The 14,411-nt window shown below is 41.7% G+C and overlaps 1 protein-coding gene across 1 annotated transcript; it reads left to right on the forward strand.

The window, feature by feature from the left end:
- The first annotated feature begins 4,595 nt into the window (after window positions 1–4,595).
- LOC118729502 (retinol dehydrogenase 16-like) lies at window positions 4,596–6,891 on the forward strand. The gene is made up of 3 exons (XM_036457030.2): window positions 4,596–4,966; window positions 5,811–5,974; window positions 6,523–6,891. Exons 1-3 carry the CDS (start codon window positions 4,596–4,598, stop codon window positions 6,738–6,740), a joined length of 753 nt encoding a protein of 250 aa, XP_036312923.2. The 3' UTR covers window positions 6,741–6,891.
- The last annotated feature ends 7,520 nt before the right edge of the window (window positions 6,892–14,411 follow it).

The raw sequence follows: 14,411 nt of genomic DNA on the forward strand, positions 1-14,411 counted from the left end.
GGTTATAAGGTTTTTCAAGAATTTCCTAGAAAAGGCTGATAAATTTAATGAGACCCTCGAGGATATGAAAAAGAAATTAAACCAACTAGAAATTAAACATACACCGACTGAAATAAAAAATATTATACAGAGACCCAACAGCAAACTAGAAGAACACAAGAATCAACTCAAAGATTTGAAGAAAAACACTGTGTTATATGAAAAGAAACTAAACAAAGAGGAAAATGACACTCTTATGGAGAAGCAAAAAGAGAAGAGAATCCAGAAAGTTGAAGATAGTGTAAGAAGCCTCTGGGACAATGTCAAGTGTACCAACATCAGAATAATGGAGGTGCCAGAAGAGAGAGAGCAAGACACTGAAAACCTATGTGAAGAAATACTGACAGAAAACTTCCCCCACCTGGTGAAAGAAATAGACTTACAAGTCCAGGAAGCACACAGAACCCCAAACAAAAAGAATCCAAAGAGGACCACATGAAGACACATAATAATTAAAATACCAAGAGCAAAAGACAAAGAGAGAATCTTACAAGCAGCAAGAGAAAAACAGTTAGTTACCTATGAGGGAGCACCCATACAATTGTCAACTGATTTCTCAACAGAAACTATTCAGGCCAGACGGGAGTGGCAAGAAATATTCAAAGTGATGAATAGCAAGAACCTACAACCAAGATTACTCTACCCAGCAAAGTTATCATTCAGAATTGAAGGGCAGATAAAAAGCTTCACAAAATAGAAAAAGCTAAAGGTACATCACCACCAAACCAGTATTATATGAAATGCTAAAAGGTGTTCTTTAAAAAGAGGGAAAAGAAGAAAAAAGTAGATAAAAATTATGAACAACAAGTGAATCTAAAAAGCGAAGTGAATTAAAAATCTGAGGAACAGAATAAACTGGTGAATATAATAGAATCAGAGGCATAGGATGGGAGGAGATTGATAATTCTCAGGGGGAAAGGAGTGTCTGTGTGGGGGGTATGGAAAGAGACTGGACAAAAACAATATACCTATGGATGAGGACAGCAGGAGAGGATGGGTGGAAGGAGGTAAGGGCAGAGGGTGGAGTAGGGACCAGGTTGAGGGGAGCTATGGGGGGGGGGGGAAGCAGAAACAATTGTAATAAACTGAACAATAAAGATTTATTAAAATAAATAAATAAATTAATTAATTAATTAAACATTGCATTTTGAAGTTATTTATTACATGTTCTTACAAACTTATATGTTTTTAAAGTATGATAGTTTGTAAAACACTGTGTAACATGAAAAGGAACTAAACAAAGCTGGCAAATGTAATGCGTTTCTCTTCTCTTACCATTACTTTTTATACTTTGCAATCTTTAGTAGGATATTTCTTTTTAGCTGAAGATGGAATTTGCACAGGGATGTCCTGCTTCTTGTTGCCTGATAATTTTTGTGAATGATCTATCTGAGGAGGTCTTGTACTTCTAACATCTATTGAATTAGGATTGCTAAATTCTGGATCTGCTCATTTATCTACTTTGGATGAGATCCACTCTGTTGCTACAGTTAAAAGAAAGGCTCTGTATCTTACTTGGCTTTGTGAATTGAGCGCTTGATAAATCCTGAATGACTTGAATAGTCCACAATTATCTGGTAAAGCACCACTTTCTTCATCCATTTTGTTGTTTTTCTAAGGATACTCTATGTTGAAAGATATTGGTCAGCAAGCTCAACACCTTGCATATAGTTATTATATACTGCACAATGGAAACTGGCTTCTTTATTTTCTCTCCAGTATGGGGATTTGTCTTTTCTGTTTTACAAGAGGAAGCATCATGAATAGTGGAAATGATTCCAACTTCTCTTTTATCCTTCCAAATCAATAATAAAATGTCACCTTTTCTTCTGAAGGCTATTTCACCTCTTTTAAGCATAGAGGCTTCATCTTTCAAACATTTTGGCAAGCCTCTATTTGTTCCAATTGTTCCACAAACTCTTGTTTTATGTAGTAATAAAGCTTATGCAATTGAAACACTATTGGAAGAGTTATCTTGATGTATGTGATGCCCCCATTCTAGATATGGCTGAAGTAGTGACAGAATAGAGTCATTCAATTTTTTTCCTTCACCTGTGTAAATTTCCATATTGCCAATATACCCAGTCTTGCTCTCACTTACCATTCATACAGGTAAACCATGTTTGTAAGTTAAAAACAGAAGATGAGACCTCCAGGGATCATGCCTTCATGTAATGATAATTCTCCAATAGGTTGATATATTGTTGGAAACTTATGAATAAAGTGGTTCAATTTTAAATAGGCTGGATAAAGATTTAGTCATGTTTGCATTGTCATTGAAATGCCAGTAAGTCCAGATTTGTTGAAAACTGTTTCAACTCATTGTCTGAGGAAATATTAGAACAGCTAGAACTGGATCTGTAGACCAATATTCTTTCCACGTATTCTTTCGAATATGCCCCATTAGCACTATAAGTTCTAAAAATGTTTTCCTATCTGTTGGAGTAACAGGAGACCACTTTATTACTTTCAAAATGTTGTGCTTTCCTAAATTTTGGTTATAATATATGTTTGATTGATGACAAATAGTTCAAACAGATCATCGTCAGAAATCAAGTTGGTGACTTCAATGATGTTCTTAGAATCAGATTATATAAATGTAACTCCAGAATTACCTTCAATATTCTCCAAATTAGGTTGAAAATCATATTTTGACCAAGACCAAGACACAAATTACAATCAAAGTCATGTATGGAATTGATCGAATTTTCAGGTATGGAATCACTTGAAATTACTATTTTTTGCCTTGCTGAAAGAATAACTATATCACTGCCTCTGTCAAAGCTTTCATCACTTTCACTTGGAATATCTGATGAATTGTCAACAAATATATCTAGAATTTTATCATGTTCTTTTTTTAATATTTTATTGATTTTGTACAGAGAGGAAGGGAGAGAGATACAGAGCTAGAAACATCGATGAGAGAGAAACATAAACCAGCTGCCTCTTGCACACCCCCTACCGGGAATATGCCCGCAACCAAGGTACATGCCCCTGACCGGAATCGAACCCGGACCCTTACAGTCTGCAGACCAATGCTCTACCACTGAGCCAAACTGGTAGAGTTTAAAAATATCAAATTGATATAACAAGTTATTTTTACTACTAATGACAACAGACTAATTGCTTTTAATTCCTTTTGTAATTTTTAACTTCAGTGAATGCATTTTCCATTACTGTCTTTCTCTAAGTGACAACAACAAAAATCTGAGAATTCTTGTGATTGGCAATAAGGCTTAGAACAGAAAAAATGAGAATTCTCATGATCTGTCTGCAATGTATTACGGAAAACAAAAACCATTTATAAAGCAGTATCTTATGATATGATATGGGATTGTTTCCTATATTTTATTCAACATAAATGATGCCTTGGGAAACTTTTTTTAAACCAAATCTCTATAACTATGTGCATGGATTTGGTTCTTAGGAGGGAAATACATGGTAGAAAAATATGACCCCTGTAAGGGCAGAGTAGGGCTGAGCAGGCCAGGGACTCCACTCTTTGGGTCAATATTTACAGATTCCCATCACCAGCCCTTGCCCTGTGTCCTACTGCTCCCTGCTCCTGCTGTCCTGAGGTTGCTGGTTGGTAAATTTTTAAATCCTGAGGTCTATCTTTGCTCTTGCAGAGAGATTTCCAGGAAACTGGGTAAATGATCAGCCAGGGGGCTGCTGTGGGGGTGGAGGAGAGTAGCCTATTGTACAAGTGGGAGGAGAGGGTAGCACTCTCTGGGAAATGATGGTGAAGTCTGTGCCTGAAGTTGGGGAGGGGCAGCCTTGGGCCCCCCTCAGAGCCTGTCCTAGGGATTCTCAGAGCTCTTGCAGGATCATAGTTCAATGATGATGCAGATTGTGTCAAGGTCAGTGACCTGAAGTCAACCACAGACTTGTTCATCATGTTTCCTCGCATTTGGGATTTCAGGTATTTTTTTACCTAAGTTGTGTGCCCAAATATTAGCCATATTTATAGTATTGTCTTTTGTTCAATGTGTGTGTTTTTCTCTCTCCCCTCCATTCTTCATTATCTCTCTGTCATTGTCTCTCTCTTTCTTTCACTGATTGTTATTGAGTGCTCACTATGGAAGCTGTCCAGAAATCTGAAAATGTGGGTGAGTATTTACAATGTCTGCAAGAACACTGATGTGTGACAACCAAGGCCTATTCTCCACTTCACCCACCTGAGATTTCAGATCTGCTTTACCCAACCAAAGTGTTCTTAGGTGTTCACTGTCTCTTATCTTTTTGTCATTTATACAAAGTGGTTTTTGTTCCTCTCTTTCTCTCCATTCTTTGTTCTCTGTCTGTGTCTCTTTCTTTCCTTCATGGGGACAGCATTGATGTGTGAAAACTCAAACATGGCTCTGTGTGATCCACACTGTGGACTCACTTGATTTCCTCAGCATCAGTCCTGTCTCATCAAATCTCCTCTGCCAGGCAGGGGACTGGGCACTGGGAATAAACAAGGAGGAAGGCTGACTCTGCCACCACAACTTACAGGGTCTGCCCTGCCCCAAACCCTGCAGACAGCATGCATTTCTCTGTTCTACCTGATCCCCATGTCTCCTCCTCCTGCTGTCCTCACTCAGTTGGAAGGTGAATTGGAAACACAGCAGTGTCCTCACTGCATGGTCTCAGCACAGTCTTCCTCTCTCCCCTCTGTGTGCCCAGGACTCTGGGGCCTGGTGAATAATGCTGGCATCTCTGTGCCCACGGCACCCAATGAGTGGCTGACCAAACAAGACTTCGTGAAGATACTCAACGTGAACCTGCTGGGGGTGATCGAGGTGACCCTGAGTCTGCTGCCCCTGGTGAGGAAGGCAAAGGGCCGAGTGGTCAATGTCTCCAGCATCTTTGGTCGTGTGGCCTTCATTGGTGGAGGCTACTGCATCTCTAAGTATGGCGTCGAGGCCTTCTCAGACTCCCTCAGGTATTGGACGGGGACAGAGGCTCTCCCCTGGTTTTTCTGCTTCGGGAGGAGCCTTTTTTAAGGGGTTGATTTCACACAGGCTCAGAGGCTCTTCCTTCCAGATCCTTCTCACTTGCTTTTTGCCAGGAATTCATTGGGAACCACTTTTTTATCTTCTGGAGGTCTGGATGGGCCTCAGGGCAATGAAGTTGATTCTACCAGTCCCTGCCCACAGTCAGAAAGCATGTGAGGCAGAATTGGAACTGCTCCGAGTCCACTGCTCAGCCCATGCACATACATTACTGCTATGGGAATTGGGTACTGGGGCCCTGTTGTCAGCGAAGGCCCAGGGAAGCACTTTCTTCAAGGAGCTTCTTCATTATGTCAGCAGTAGAGTGTGCACTGGGTACAGGGCTGAGGAGAGCTGTGATGGGGGTAGTTGAGACCGCAGGCAGAAAGAGCTCCTTAGAGGATAGAGGCCTGGGCATTGACCTGGTTGGGAAAGAAGAGGAAGGGGTTTGAAGAACATGGGAAAGATAAAATGGGCACAGCTCAGTTTTTAATTTTATGTGACAGAAATACAAGGGGATAGAATTTAAGTGGTGCCTTTCAGCAAAATTGGTAGGATTTAGAGTTATAAGCATATGTGTGTAAATACTCATAAAAATACTCAAACTCTGTAGAGAGGAAATACTATCATCATAAATTTTCTCCTCCTGTCTACTGCACTTCACAATGTCCCGCACTTTTGGGCTTAATCTACTGCAATCTTATATTGGTGTTTTATCGGGTTGGGGTTTTTCCAGGTGTTGTTTTCTTTTATAAGACCTCTGAAGTTTTTGCTCTCTGTTGATTTGCCTTGCAGGAGGGAGCTCTCCCACTTTGGGGTGAAAGTCGCTATTATTGAGCCCGGTTACTTCAAGACTTTTGTGACAAGTACTCCAGTGATTTCTAGGAACTTCCAAGAGGCCTGGGAAAAGGCCAGCCCAGAGGTCAAGGAGGCCTATGGGGAGAGGTTTCTGACATACAGTGAGTGAGCTTTGTGGTTCATGGGGATCAAAGCAAAACAGTTTCCTGAAGTCTAGATTCATAGTTAGTACCACCTTAGTCTCAGGTCCAGCCTCTGTGCTCTGTCTCACCCACAAACATGGGACCTTTAATTCTATCTCCGTGGTCCCATGTTGTCACGGGTAACCTAAGGAAGGGATCCAGGCTTGTTAGACGTAGCACCACTGTCTTATGTGACCTTCTCATTTTGTTGAGGATGAAACTAAAGCCAGAGAGAAAAGACACCATGGACTGCTGGTTAATGAGTATGAGAGCAGCTGGCTTTCAGGCACTTAGATTTCTACTGTCTGTGGAGACAGACCTTCAGCTGTGTGTTCCACATGTTCCTAGGAATAAAGCCAGAGGCGGATAAGAGTGAAACAGTTGTGCCTGGGGGAGGAGGGAAGCACCCACTAAGGAATTTAGTTAGATTCAATGTAGGGGACCAGGAAGACTAGAAACTCATTCTGTAAGTTGATCTTAATGGTTAAAGTTGGGAATACATTTGGATCCTTTCTCATTCTGGACAGACGTGAACGCAATTGTATTGTTGGATAAAATGTACACTCAGGATCTGTCCTTGGTGACGAACTGCATGGAACATGCTCTGACAGCCTGCCATCCCCGTACCCGATACTCACCTGGCTGGGATGCCAAGCTCATCTGCCTTCCCATGAGCTACATGCCCACCTTCCTGGTGGATGCCTTGGTCAACTGGAGTAACCCAATACTTACTAAGATCATGTGAACCAAGATTGTAGTACATTGTAGGGGGGGCAATTGGGTACTGTGTGAGGGAGGGTTGCATCTGTAGGGAGAAGTATGGTGCATTATTGTTCACATTCTCAAATACTATCATTAAAGTAAAATTAAATAATTGACTCAAAGAATATACATTTCTTTAAAGCCAGGGAAGGTTTCTGAGCAGGACATGGTCTAAAGTTGCAGAATCTTGTCTTTCCAATATTCCTAAGGTCAAACTCTGCCAGCCCCTTCACCATCCACAATTCACCGAAAACCCTGTGTTATCATCATAATTAGCTAGTTATTAATATAAGTAAGGAAAAGACAGGAATCAAATAATCCTACCTAATAAGAGTAATATACAAATTAACCATCACTCTGCTCCACAAGCCATGCCCACAAGCCAATCAGAGAGAGTATGCAAATAAACCCAACCAAGATGGCTACAGCCACAGAGAGCAAGAGGGAGGTGTTTTCCCAGCAGCGGAAGAAGACAAGCTTTCTGCCTATCCTTGTGGGCCTAAGCCTCCACTCAAAGCTACCAAGTTTCAATTATAGAAGCTAAACAAATCCAAACAGAAACAGCTGCTGCCACTGAGGGAGCAGAAGGCTTGGCTCCACTCCAGGCTACAAAGTTTCAATTGTAGAAAGTACATTTATCCCAGATACCAGGGCCTCTGCTTGGGTCGCTAGGGCACATGGCTGGCCTACAAACCACCACAGGCCCCTTTCTCAGGCTGTCCCATACCCCAAGGGAACCCCCACCCTGATCCGGGACACCCTTCAGGGCAAACCAGCTGGCCTCCACCCATGCACCAGGCCTCTATCCTATCTAATAAAAGAGTAATATGCAGATTGACCATCACTCCAACAAACAATATGGCTTCCCCCATGTGGTCAAAGATCCTGCCCCTATGTGGACACAAGATGGCTAGCAGGGTAGGGTAATTGGGAGAGACCAGGCCTGCAAGGGTGGGCAGTTGTGGGTGATCAGGCAAGTAGAGGAGGGCAGTTGGGAGGCACCAGTCCTGCAAGGGAGGGCAGTTGAAGGGATCAACCCTGTAGGAGAGGGCAGTTACGGGTGATTAGATCGGCAGAGGAGGGAAGTTGAGGGCAAACGGGCTGGCAGGGGAGCAGTTTGACATCAATCAGGCTGGCATGAGAGTGGTTAGTGGGTGATCAAGCTGGCAGGCAGAAGCAGTTAGGGCCAATCAGGAAGGCAGGCAGGCAAGCAGTTGGGAGGCAGCAGTCCTGGATTGTTAGAGGGATGTCTGACTACTTGTTTTGGCTCGATCCCAGGGGATCAGGCCTAAATGGGCAGTTGGATATCCCTTGAGGGGGTTCCAGATTAGAGAAAGTGCAGGCTGGGCTGAGGGACAACCCTCTCTCCCACTGGCCCCCATGCACGAATTTCGTGCACCAGGCCTATAGTAAGCTTAATAATCAAACATTAAGCTGAATAAACTGGGAAGCTGAAGCAGATATTAGGACAGCATTCCAATGAGTTTGCAGGGAAGCTATAGCATAAAGAAACTCATTCACACACTCCAGTGGACTGCCACTGAGGATACCTAATCCCCAAAGCTGACAGGAAAATCACCACTAGGTGCTGCCCTGCACACCCACACTGGATTCCCAGAGGAAAGAGGAGGGGAAATTCCTCTGCTGGGCACGTGAGCAGTAGAAACCAGATGATGTAACAGAACTTTTGGGCACGTGCAATAAAAGTTGTTAGCACAGGAGGGAGGTGTTTTCTTCTGAGCATGCTCAGTGAGAGCCAGGGTGATGCCAGAGGGGCAGAGCCTAGCCTGGGAAAACTGGGAAGGTGATCAGATTGGATAGAAGGAGTGGAACCCCAGTGGGTCCAGGAAAGGGCTTGGTTGGGATGAGCACTGCGGCCCTATCACCCCCCCCCCCCCACACACACACACAAAAGCCGGGAAGAATTAGAAAGCTGGTTGGATGGACTGACTGACATCTTGTTCTTGACTATGAACTAAGGAAATATGGAGAATTTTAGCTAGTTATTAATAGAAGAAAGGAAGCAAATGGGATCTAGAAGCAACAGCCCTGAGACTGTTGCTTCTAGATCCTGCCTGCCCTCTATGTCCCTGAGAGTGTACTAGTCTTTTTTTTTTACCTTTTTTAATTAAATTATTATCTGTGTACATATTTAACATTCCCCCCATCTCATAAATACCCTCCCTCCCCAGAGTTTTGTGTCCATTGGTTGTACTTATATGCATGTATACAAGTCCTTCGGTTGATCTATTATCTCCCCCAAATCTCCCTACCCTCCCTGCTGTAATTTGACATTCTGCTTGTTGCTTTACTGTCTCTATATCTATCTTTTGATTCATCAGTTTATAATGTTCTTTATTATCCATAAATGAGTGAGGTCATGTGGTGTTTCTCCTTCATTGACTGGCTTATTTCATTCAGCATGATGTTCTCCAATTCCATCCAGGTTGCTGCAAATGATGAGAATTGCTTCTTTTTATAGCAGCATAGTACTCCATTGTGTAGATGTACCATAGCTTTTGGATCCAATCATCTGCTGACGGGCACCTAGGCTGTTTCTAAATTCTAGCTTTTGTAGATTGTGCTGCTATGAACATAGGGGTGCATATATCCTTTCTGATTGGTGTTTCTAGTTTCTTGGGATATATTCCTAGGAGTGGAATTACTGGGTCAAATGGGAGTTCCATTTTCAGTTCTTTGAGGAAACTCAACACTGTTCTCCACAGTGGTTACACCAGTCTGCATTCCCACCAGCAGTGCACGAGGGTTCCTTTTTCTCCGCAACCTCGCCAACACTTGGCGTTTGTGGATTTGTTGATGTTGGCCATTCTGACAGGTGTGAGATGGTACCGCATTGTTGTTTTGATTTGCATCTCTCAGATAATTAGTGACTTTGAGCATGTTTTCATGTGCCTTTTGGCCTTCCTTCTGTCTTCTTTTGAAAAGATTCTATTTAAGACCATTGCCCATTTTTTAATTGGATTATTCATCTTCCATTTATTTAGTTGTATAAGCTGTCTGTATATGTTGGAGATCAAACCTTTATCAGTGATAACATTTGCAAATATGTTCTCCCACACCGTGGGCTTTCTTGTTGTTTTATTGATGGTTTCTTTTGCTGTAAAAAAGTTTTTTATTTTGTTGTAGTCACATTTGTTTATTTTCTCTTTAACTTCCCTAGGGGCAGTATCAGTGAAGAAGTTCTTTTGGCATATGTCTGAGATTTTGCTGCCTGTGGATGCCACTAGTATTTTTATGGTTTCCCTTCTTATGTTTAAGTCCTGTATCCATTTTGAGTTTATTTTTGTGTATGGTATAAGTTGGTGATCTAGTTTCATTCTTTTGCAGGTATCTGTCCAATTTTCCCAACACCAGTTATTGAAGAGATTGTCTTGACTCCATTGTATGTTCATCGCCTCCTTTGTCAAATATTAATTGAGCATAGTGATTTGGGTTGATATCTGGGTTATCGATTCAATTCCATTGATCTATATGTCTGTTCTTGTGCCAGTATCGGGCTGTTTTGAGAACAGTGGCTTTGTAATACAGCTTGAAGTCTGGTATTGAGATCCCTCCTACTTTACTCTTCTTTCTCAGGATTGCTGTGGTTATTCGGGGTCTTTTATTGTTCCAAATGAACTTTTGGAGAGTTCTTTCTAGGTCAGTGAAATATGCCATTGGTGTTTTAATGGGGAGTGCATTGAACCTATAGATTGCTTTAGGAAGTATGGACATTTTGATGATGTTGATTCTACCAATCCATGAGCATGGTATGTTCTTCCATCTGTTTACATCTTCCTCTATCTCTTTTTTCAGTGTCGTGTAGTTTTCCGCAAATAGGTCCTTTACTGCCTTAGTTAAATTTATTCCTAAGTAACTTAATTTTTTTGGTGCAATGGTAAATGGAATTGCTTTTTTAGTCTCTGTTTCTGTAATTTCACTGTTGGTGTATAGAAATGCCATGGATTTCTTGGCCTTAATTTTGTATCCTGCTACATTGCCAAATTCATTTATTAAGTCAATTAGTTTTTTAATGGAGTCTTTTTGGTTTTTTATGTACAATATCATGTCATCTGCAAATAAGAATAACTTTACTTCTTTTCCAATTTGGATGCCATTTATTTCCTCTTCTTGTCTAATTGCAATGGCTAGTACTTCTAGTACTATGTCAAACAGGAGTGGAGATAGTGAGCATCCCTGTCTTGTTCCTGCTCTTAGAGGGAATGGTTTTAGTTTTTGCTCATTAAGTATGATGTTGGCTGTGTGTTTATCATATATAGCTTTTTTTTTAATTCTTAAATCAATCTTTATTGTTCATATTATTACAAAGGTTCCTCATTTCTTCCCCCCTCCACCAGGTTCCCACCCCACCCTCCACCCCCTCCCCACCCCCCATTGTCCTCATCCATAGGTGCCCAGTTTATGTTCAGTCTCTTCCCGCATCCACCACTCCCCCTTTTCCTGAGAACTGTCAGTCCCTTCCCCTCCCATATCACCGACTCTACTACAATCAACAGCTAATATTGTTCATCAGGTTTTTCAATCTCCTTTTGTTGTTGTTGTTGTTGTTTTAATTAATAAACTTTTACATTTCTAAGAATAAATTTTAAAATCTAATAATTTTAAACCTTGTTTTTTTCTGCCCTGGGAATTGGGAAGCAAACTTTTTTACATGTAAACTTGCCCTTAGGCTATCAAAAGGTGTAGCCATTCAAGTGTAAATGGACACATTGTTTAAAGATAGCTGCTGGTTGGAATTGGATTACCTTTTCTGGGTGGGAAGGGCTTGTCTTCCCCTTTCTCCATTAAAATTAAGGTGTTAGCTTTAAAACCTCTTTTTGGCAAGACGCCTTAAACTTTCAGAACTTTAAATTTTTCAGAGAGTAAATCAGTTACTTAGCATTTCCTCAAATCAATAATACCTCCACATGCCCAATGATACACTTCACACAAAAGACATTTCCAAATAGATCAACCAACCTCTTCCAGGCCCCACACGAGGCACTCACAGATCAACACCCCAGCACTATACTAACTCAACACATCCAGATCTAAGCCTTCCTCATTTGATTAAGCAGACCCTCAAGTTCCTGCAAAAGTTTCCAGCCATATCTGAGAGGCAGCCCTGGGGCGGGGGCAGGCGAGCAGCCAGCTGTTTCAGGCCTGGCTGCTCCGGGCCTGGCCTCTGTTGCTCTGGTCCGCTCCACAACCAGCTGCTCCGGGTCTGGCCACTGCCGCTCCCAGCCTGGCTGCTGCTGCTCCGGGTCTGGCTGCTCCCGACCCGGCTGCTTTGGGTCCGGCTGTTCCTGGCCTGGCTGCTCCCGACCCAGCTACTCTGGGCCTGGCTGCTACGGGCCCGGCCCCTCTGGGCCTGGCCGCTCCCGACCTGGCTGCTCCGGGCTTGGTTGCTGCTGCTCTGGGCCTGACTACTCCCAACCCGGCTGCTCTGTGCCCAGCTGCTCCGGGCCTGGCTGCTTCAGGCCTGGCCACTCCCGGCCTGGCTGCTGCTGCTCCAGGCCTGGCTGCTCCCGACCCAGCTGCTCTGGGCCCAGCTGCTCTGGGCCCGGCCGCTCCAGGCCTGGCCACTCCCAGCCTGGAAGCTGCTGCTCCAGGCCTGGCTGCTCCCAACCCAGCTTCTCTGGGCCCGGCCACATATATCTTTTATTATGTTGAGGTATGATCCTTCTATTCCCATCTTGTTGAGAGTTTTTATCAGGAAAGGGTATTGGATTTTATCAAATGCTTTTTCTGCATCAATTGATATGACTATATGATTTTTATCTCTCAATTTGTTTATGTGATGTATCACGTTTATTGATTTGCGGATATTGTACCATCCTTGAATTCCTGGAATAAATCCTACTTGGTCATGGTGTATGATCTTTGTGATGTTCTGCTGGAGCTGATTTGCTAGAATTTTGTTGAGGATTTTGGCATCTATGTTCATGAGGGATATTGGCCTGTAATTCTCTTTCACTGAGTTGTCTTTATCTGGTTTTGGTATTAGATTGATGCTGGCTTCATAGAAGGAGTTTAGAAGTGTTCCTTCCTCTTGAATTTTTTGAAATAGTCTGAGGAGGATAGGTTTTAGTTCTTCCTTGAATGTTTGGTAAAACTTTCCTGTGAAGCCATCTCGCCCTGGGCTTTTGTTTTCTGGAAGCTTTTTGATGACTGTTTCAATTTCTTCCCAACTCACTGGTCTATTGAGATTTTTAGATTTTTCCTGATTGAGTTTTGGAAGTTTGTATTTTTCTAGGAATATGTCCATTTCCTCCAGGTTGTTCACTTTGTTGGAATAGAGTTGTTTGTAGTATTTTGTAACAATCCTTTGTATTTCGGTGGGGTCTGTTGTTATTTCACCTCTTTCATTTCTGATTTTGTTTATTTGAGTCCTCTCTCTTTGTTTCTTAGTTAACCTGGCTAGAGGTTCATTTATCTTGTTTATCCTTTCAAAGTACCAGCTCTTGGTTTTGCTGATTTTATATATTGTTTCTTTGGTCTCTATGTCGTTTATCTGTGCTCTGATTTGTGTTATTTTCTTCCTTCTGCTTACACTGGGCTTTTCTTGTTGCTCTTTTTCTAACTATTTGAGTTGTAGAGTTAGATCATTTGTTACCATTTTTTCTTGTTGTTTTTTTTTTTTGCAATAGGCTTGTAGGGATATGAACTTCCCTCTCAAAACTGCTTTTGCTGTGTCCCATAGATTTTGGATTGTTGTGTTTTCATTGTCATTTGTTTCCAGGATGTTTTTAATTTCTTCCTTGATTTCTCTGGTAACCCAGTCCTTGTTTAATAGCATGCTGTTTAGTCTCCATGTGTTTGATTTCTTTGGATTATTTTTATTGTAGTTAATTTCCAGTTTTATGCCATTATGATCTGAGAAGATGCTTGATATGATTTCTATCTTCTTTAATTTGAAGAGACTTTGCCTATGTCCCAAAATGTGGTCTATCTTTGAGAATGTCACATGTGCGCTTGAGAAGAATGTATATTCTCTGGCTTTGGGGTGGAATGTTCTGAAGATGTTGATTAATTCCATCTGGTCTAGTGAGTCATTTAGGATTGATATTCCTTTGCTGATTTTTTGTTTAGATGATTTGTTGAAGGGTGACAGTGGGGTATTAAAATCTCCTACTATGATTGTATTGCTATTAATCTCTCCCTTAATGTCCTCCAGCAGTTTTTTGTTTTTGTTTTCGTTTTTTAATGTATTTGGGTCCTCTCGTATTGGGTTCATATATATTTACCAGGGTTATTTCTTCTTGTTGGATTGCTCCCTTTAGTATTATGAAGTGGCCTTCATTATCTCTTGTTATGTCCTTCACTCTGAGATCTAATTTGTCAGATATAAGTATTGCTATCCCAGCTTTTTTTTCATTTCCATTCGCCTCGAAAACCTTTTTCCATCCCTTCACCCTCAGTTTGTGTGCGTCTTTTTTTCTGAGATGTGTTTCTTGTAGACAACAGATATATGGGTCTTGTTTTCTTATCCAATCTCTTACCTTATGTCTTTTGATTGGAGCATTTAATCCATTTACATTTAAAGATATTATTGATAGGTACTAATTTGATGCCATTTTTATTCTATACCCCTGTGTTCCTTCTTCACTTACTATTTCTTTATTTTTACAGTAGACCCTTTAGCATTTCTTTC

The sequence above is a fragment of the Pipistrellus kuhlii genome, unplaced genomic scaffold, assembly GCF_014108245.1.
Source record: "Pipistrellus kuhlii isolate mPipKuh1 unplaced genomic scaffold, mPipKuh1.p scaffold_m20_p_3, whole genome shotgun sequence".
Classification (NCBI taxonomy): Eukaryota; Metazoa; Chordata; class Mammalia; order Chiroptera; family Vespertilionidae; genus Pipistrellus; species Pipistrellus kuhlii.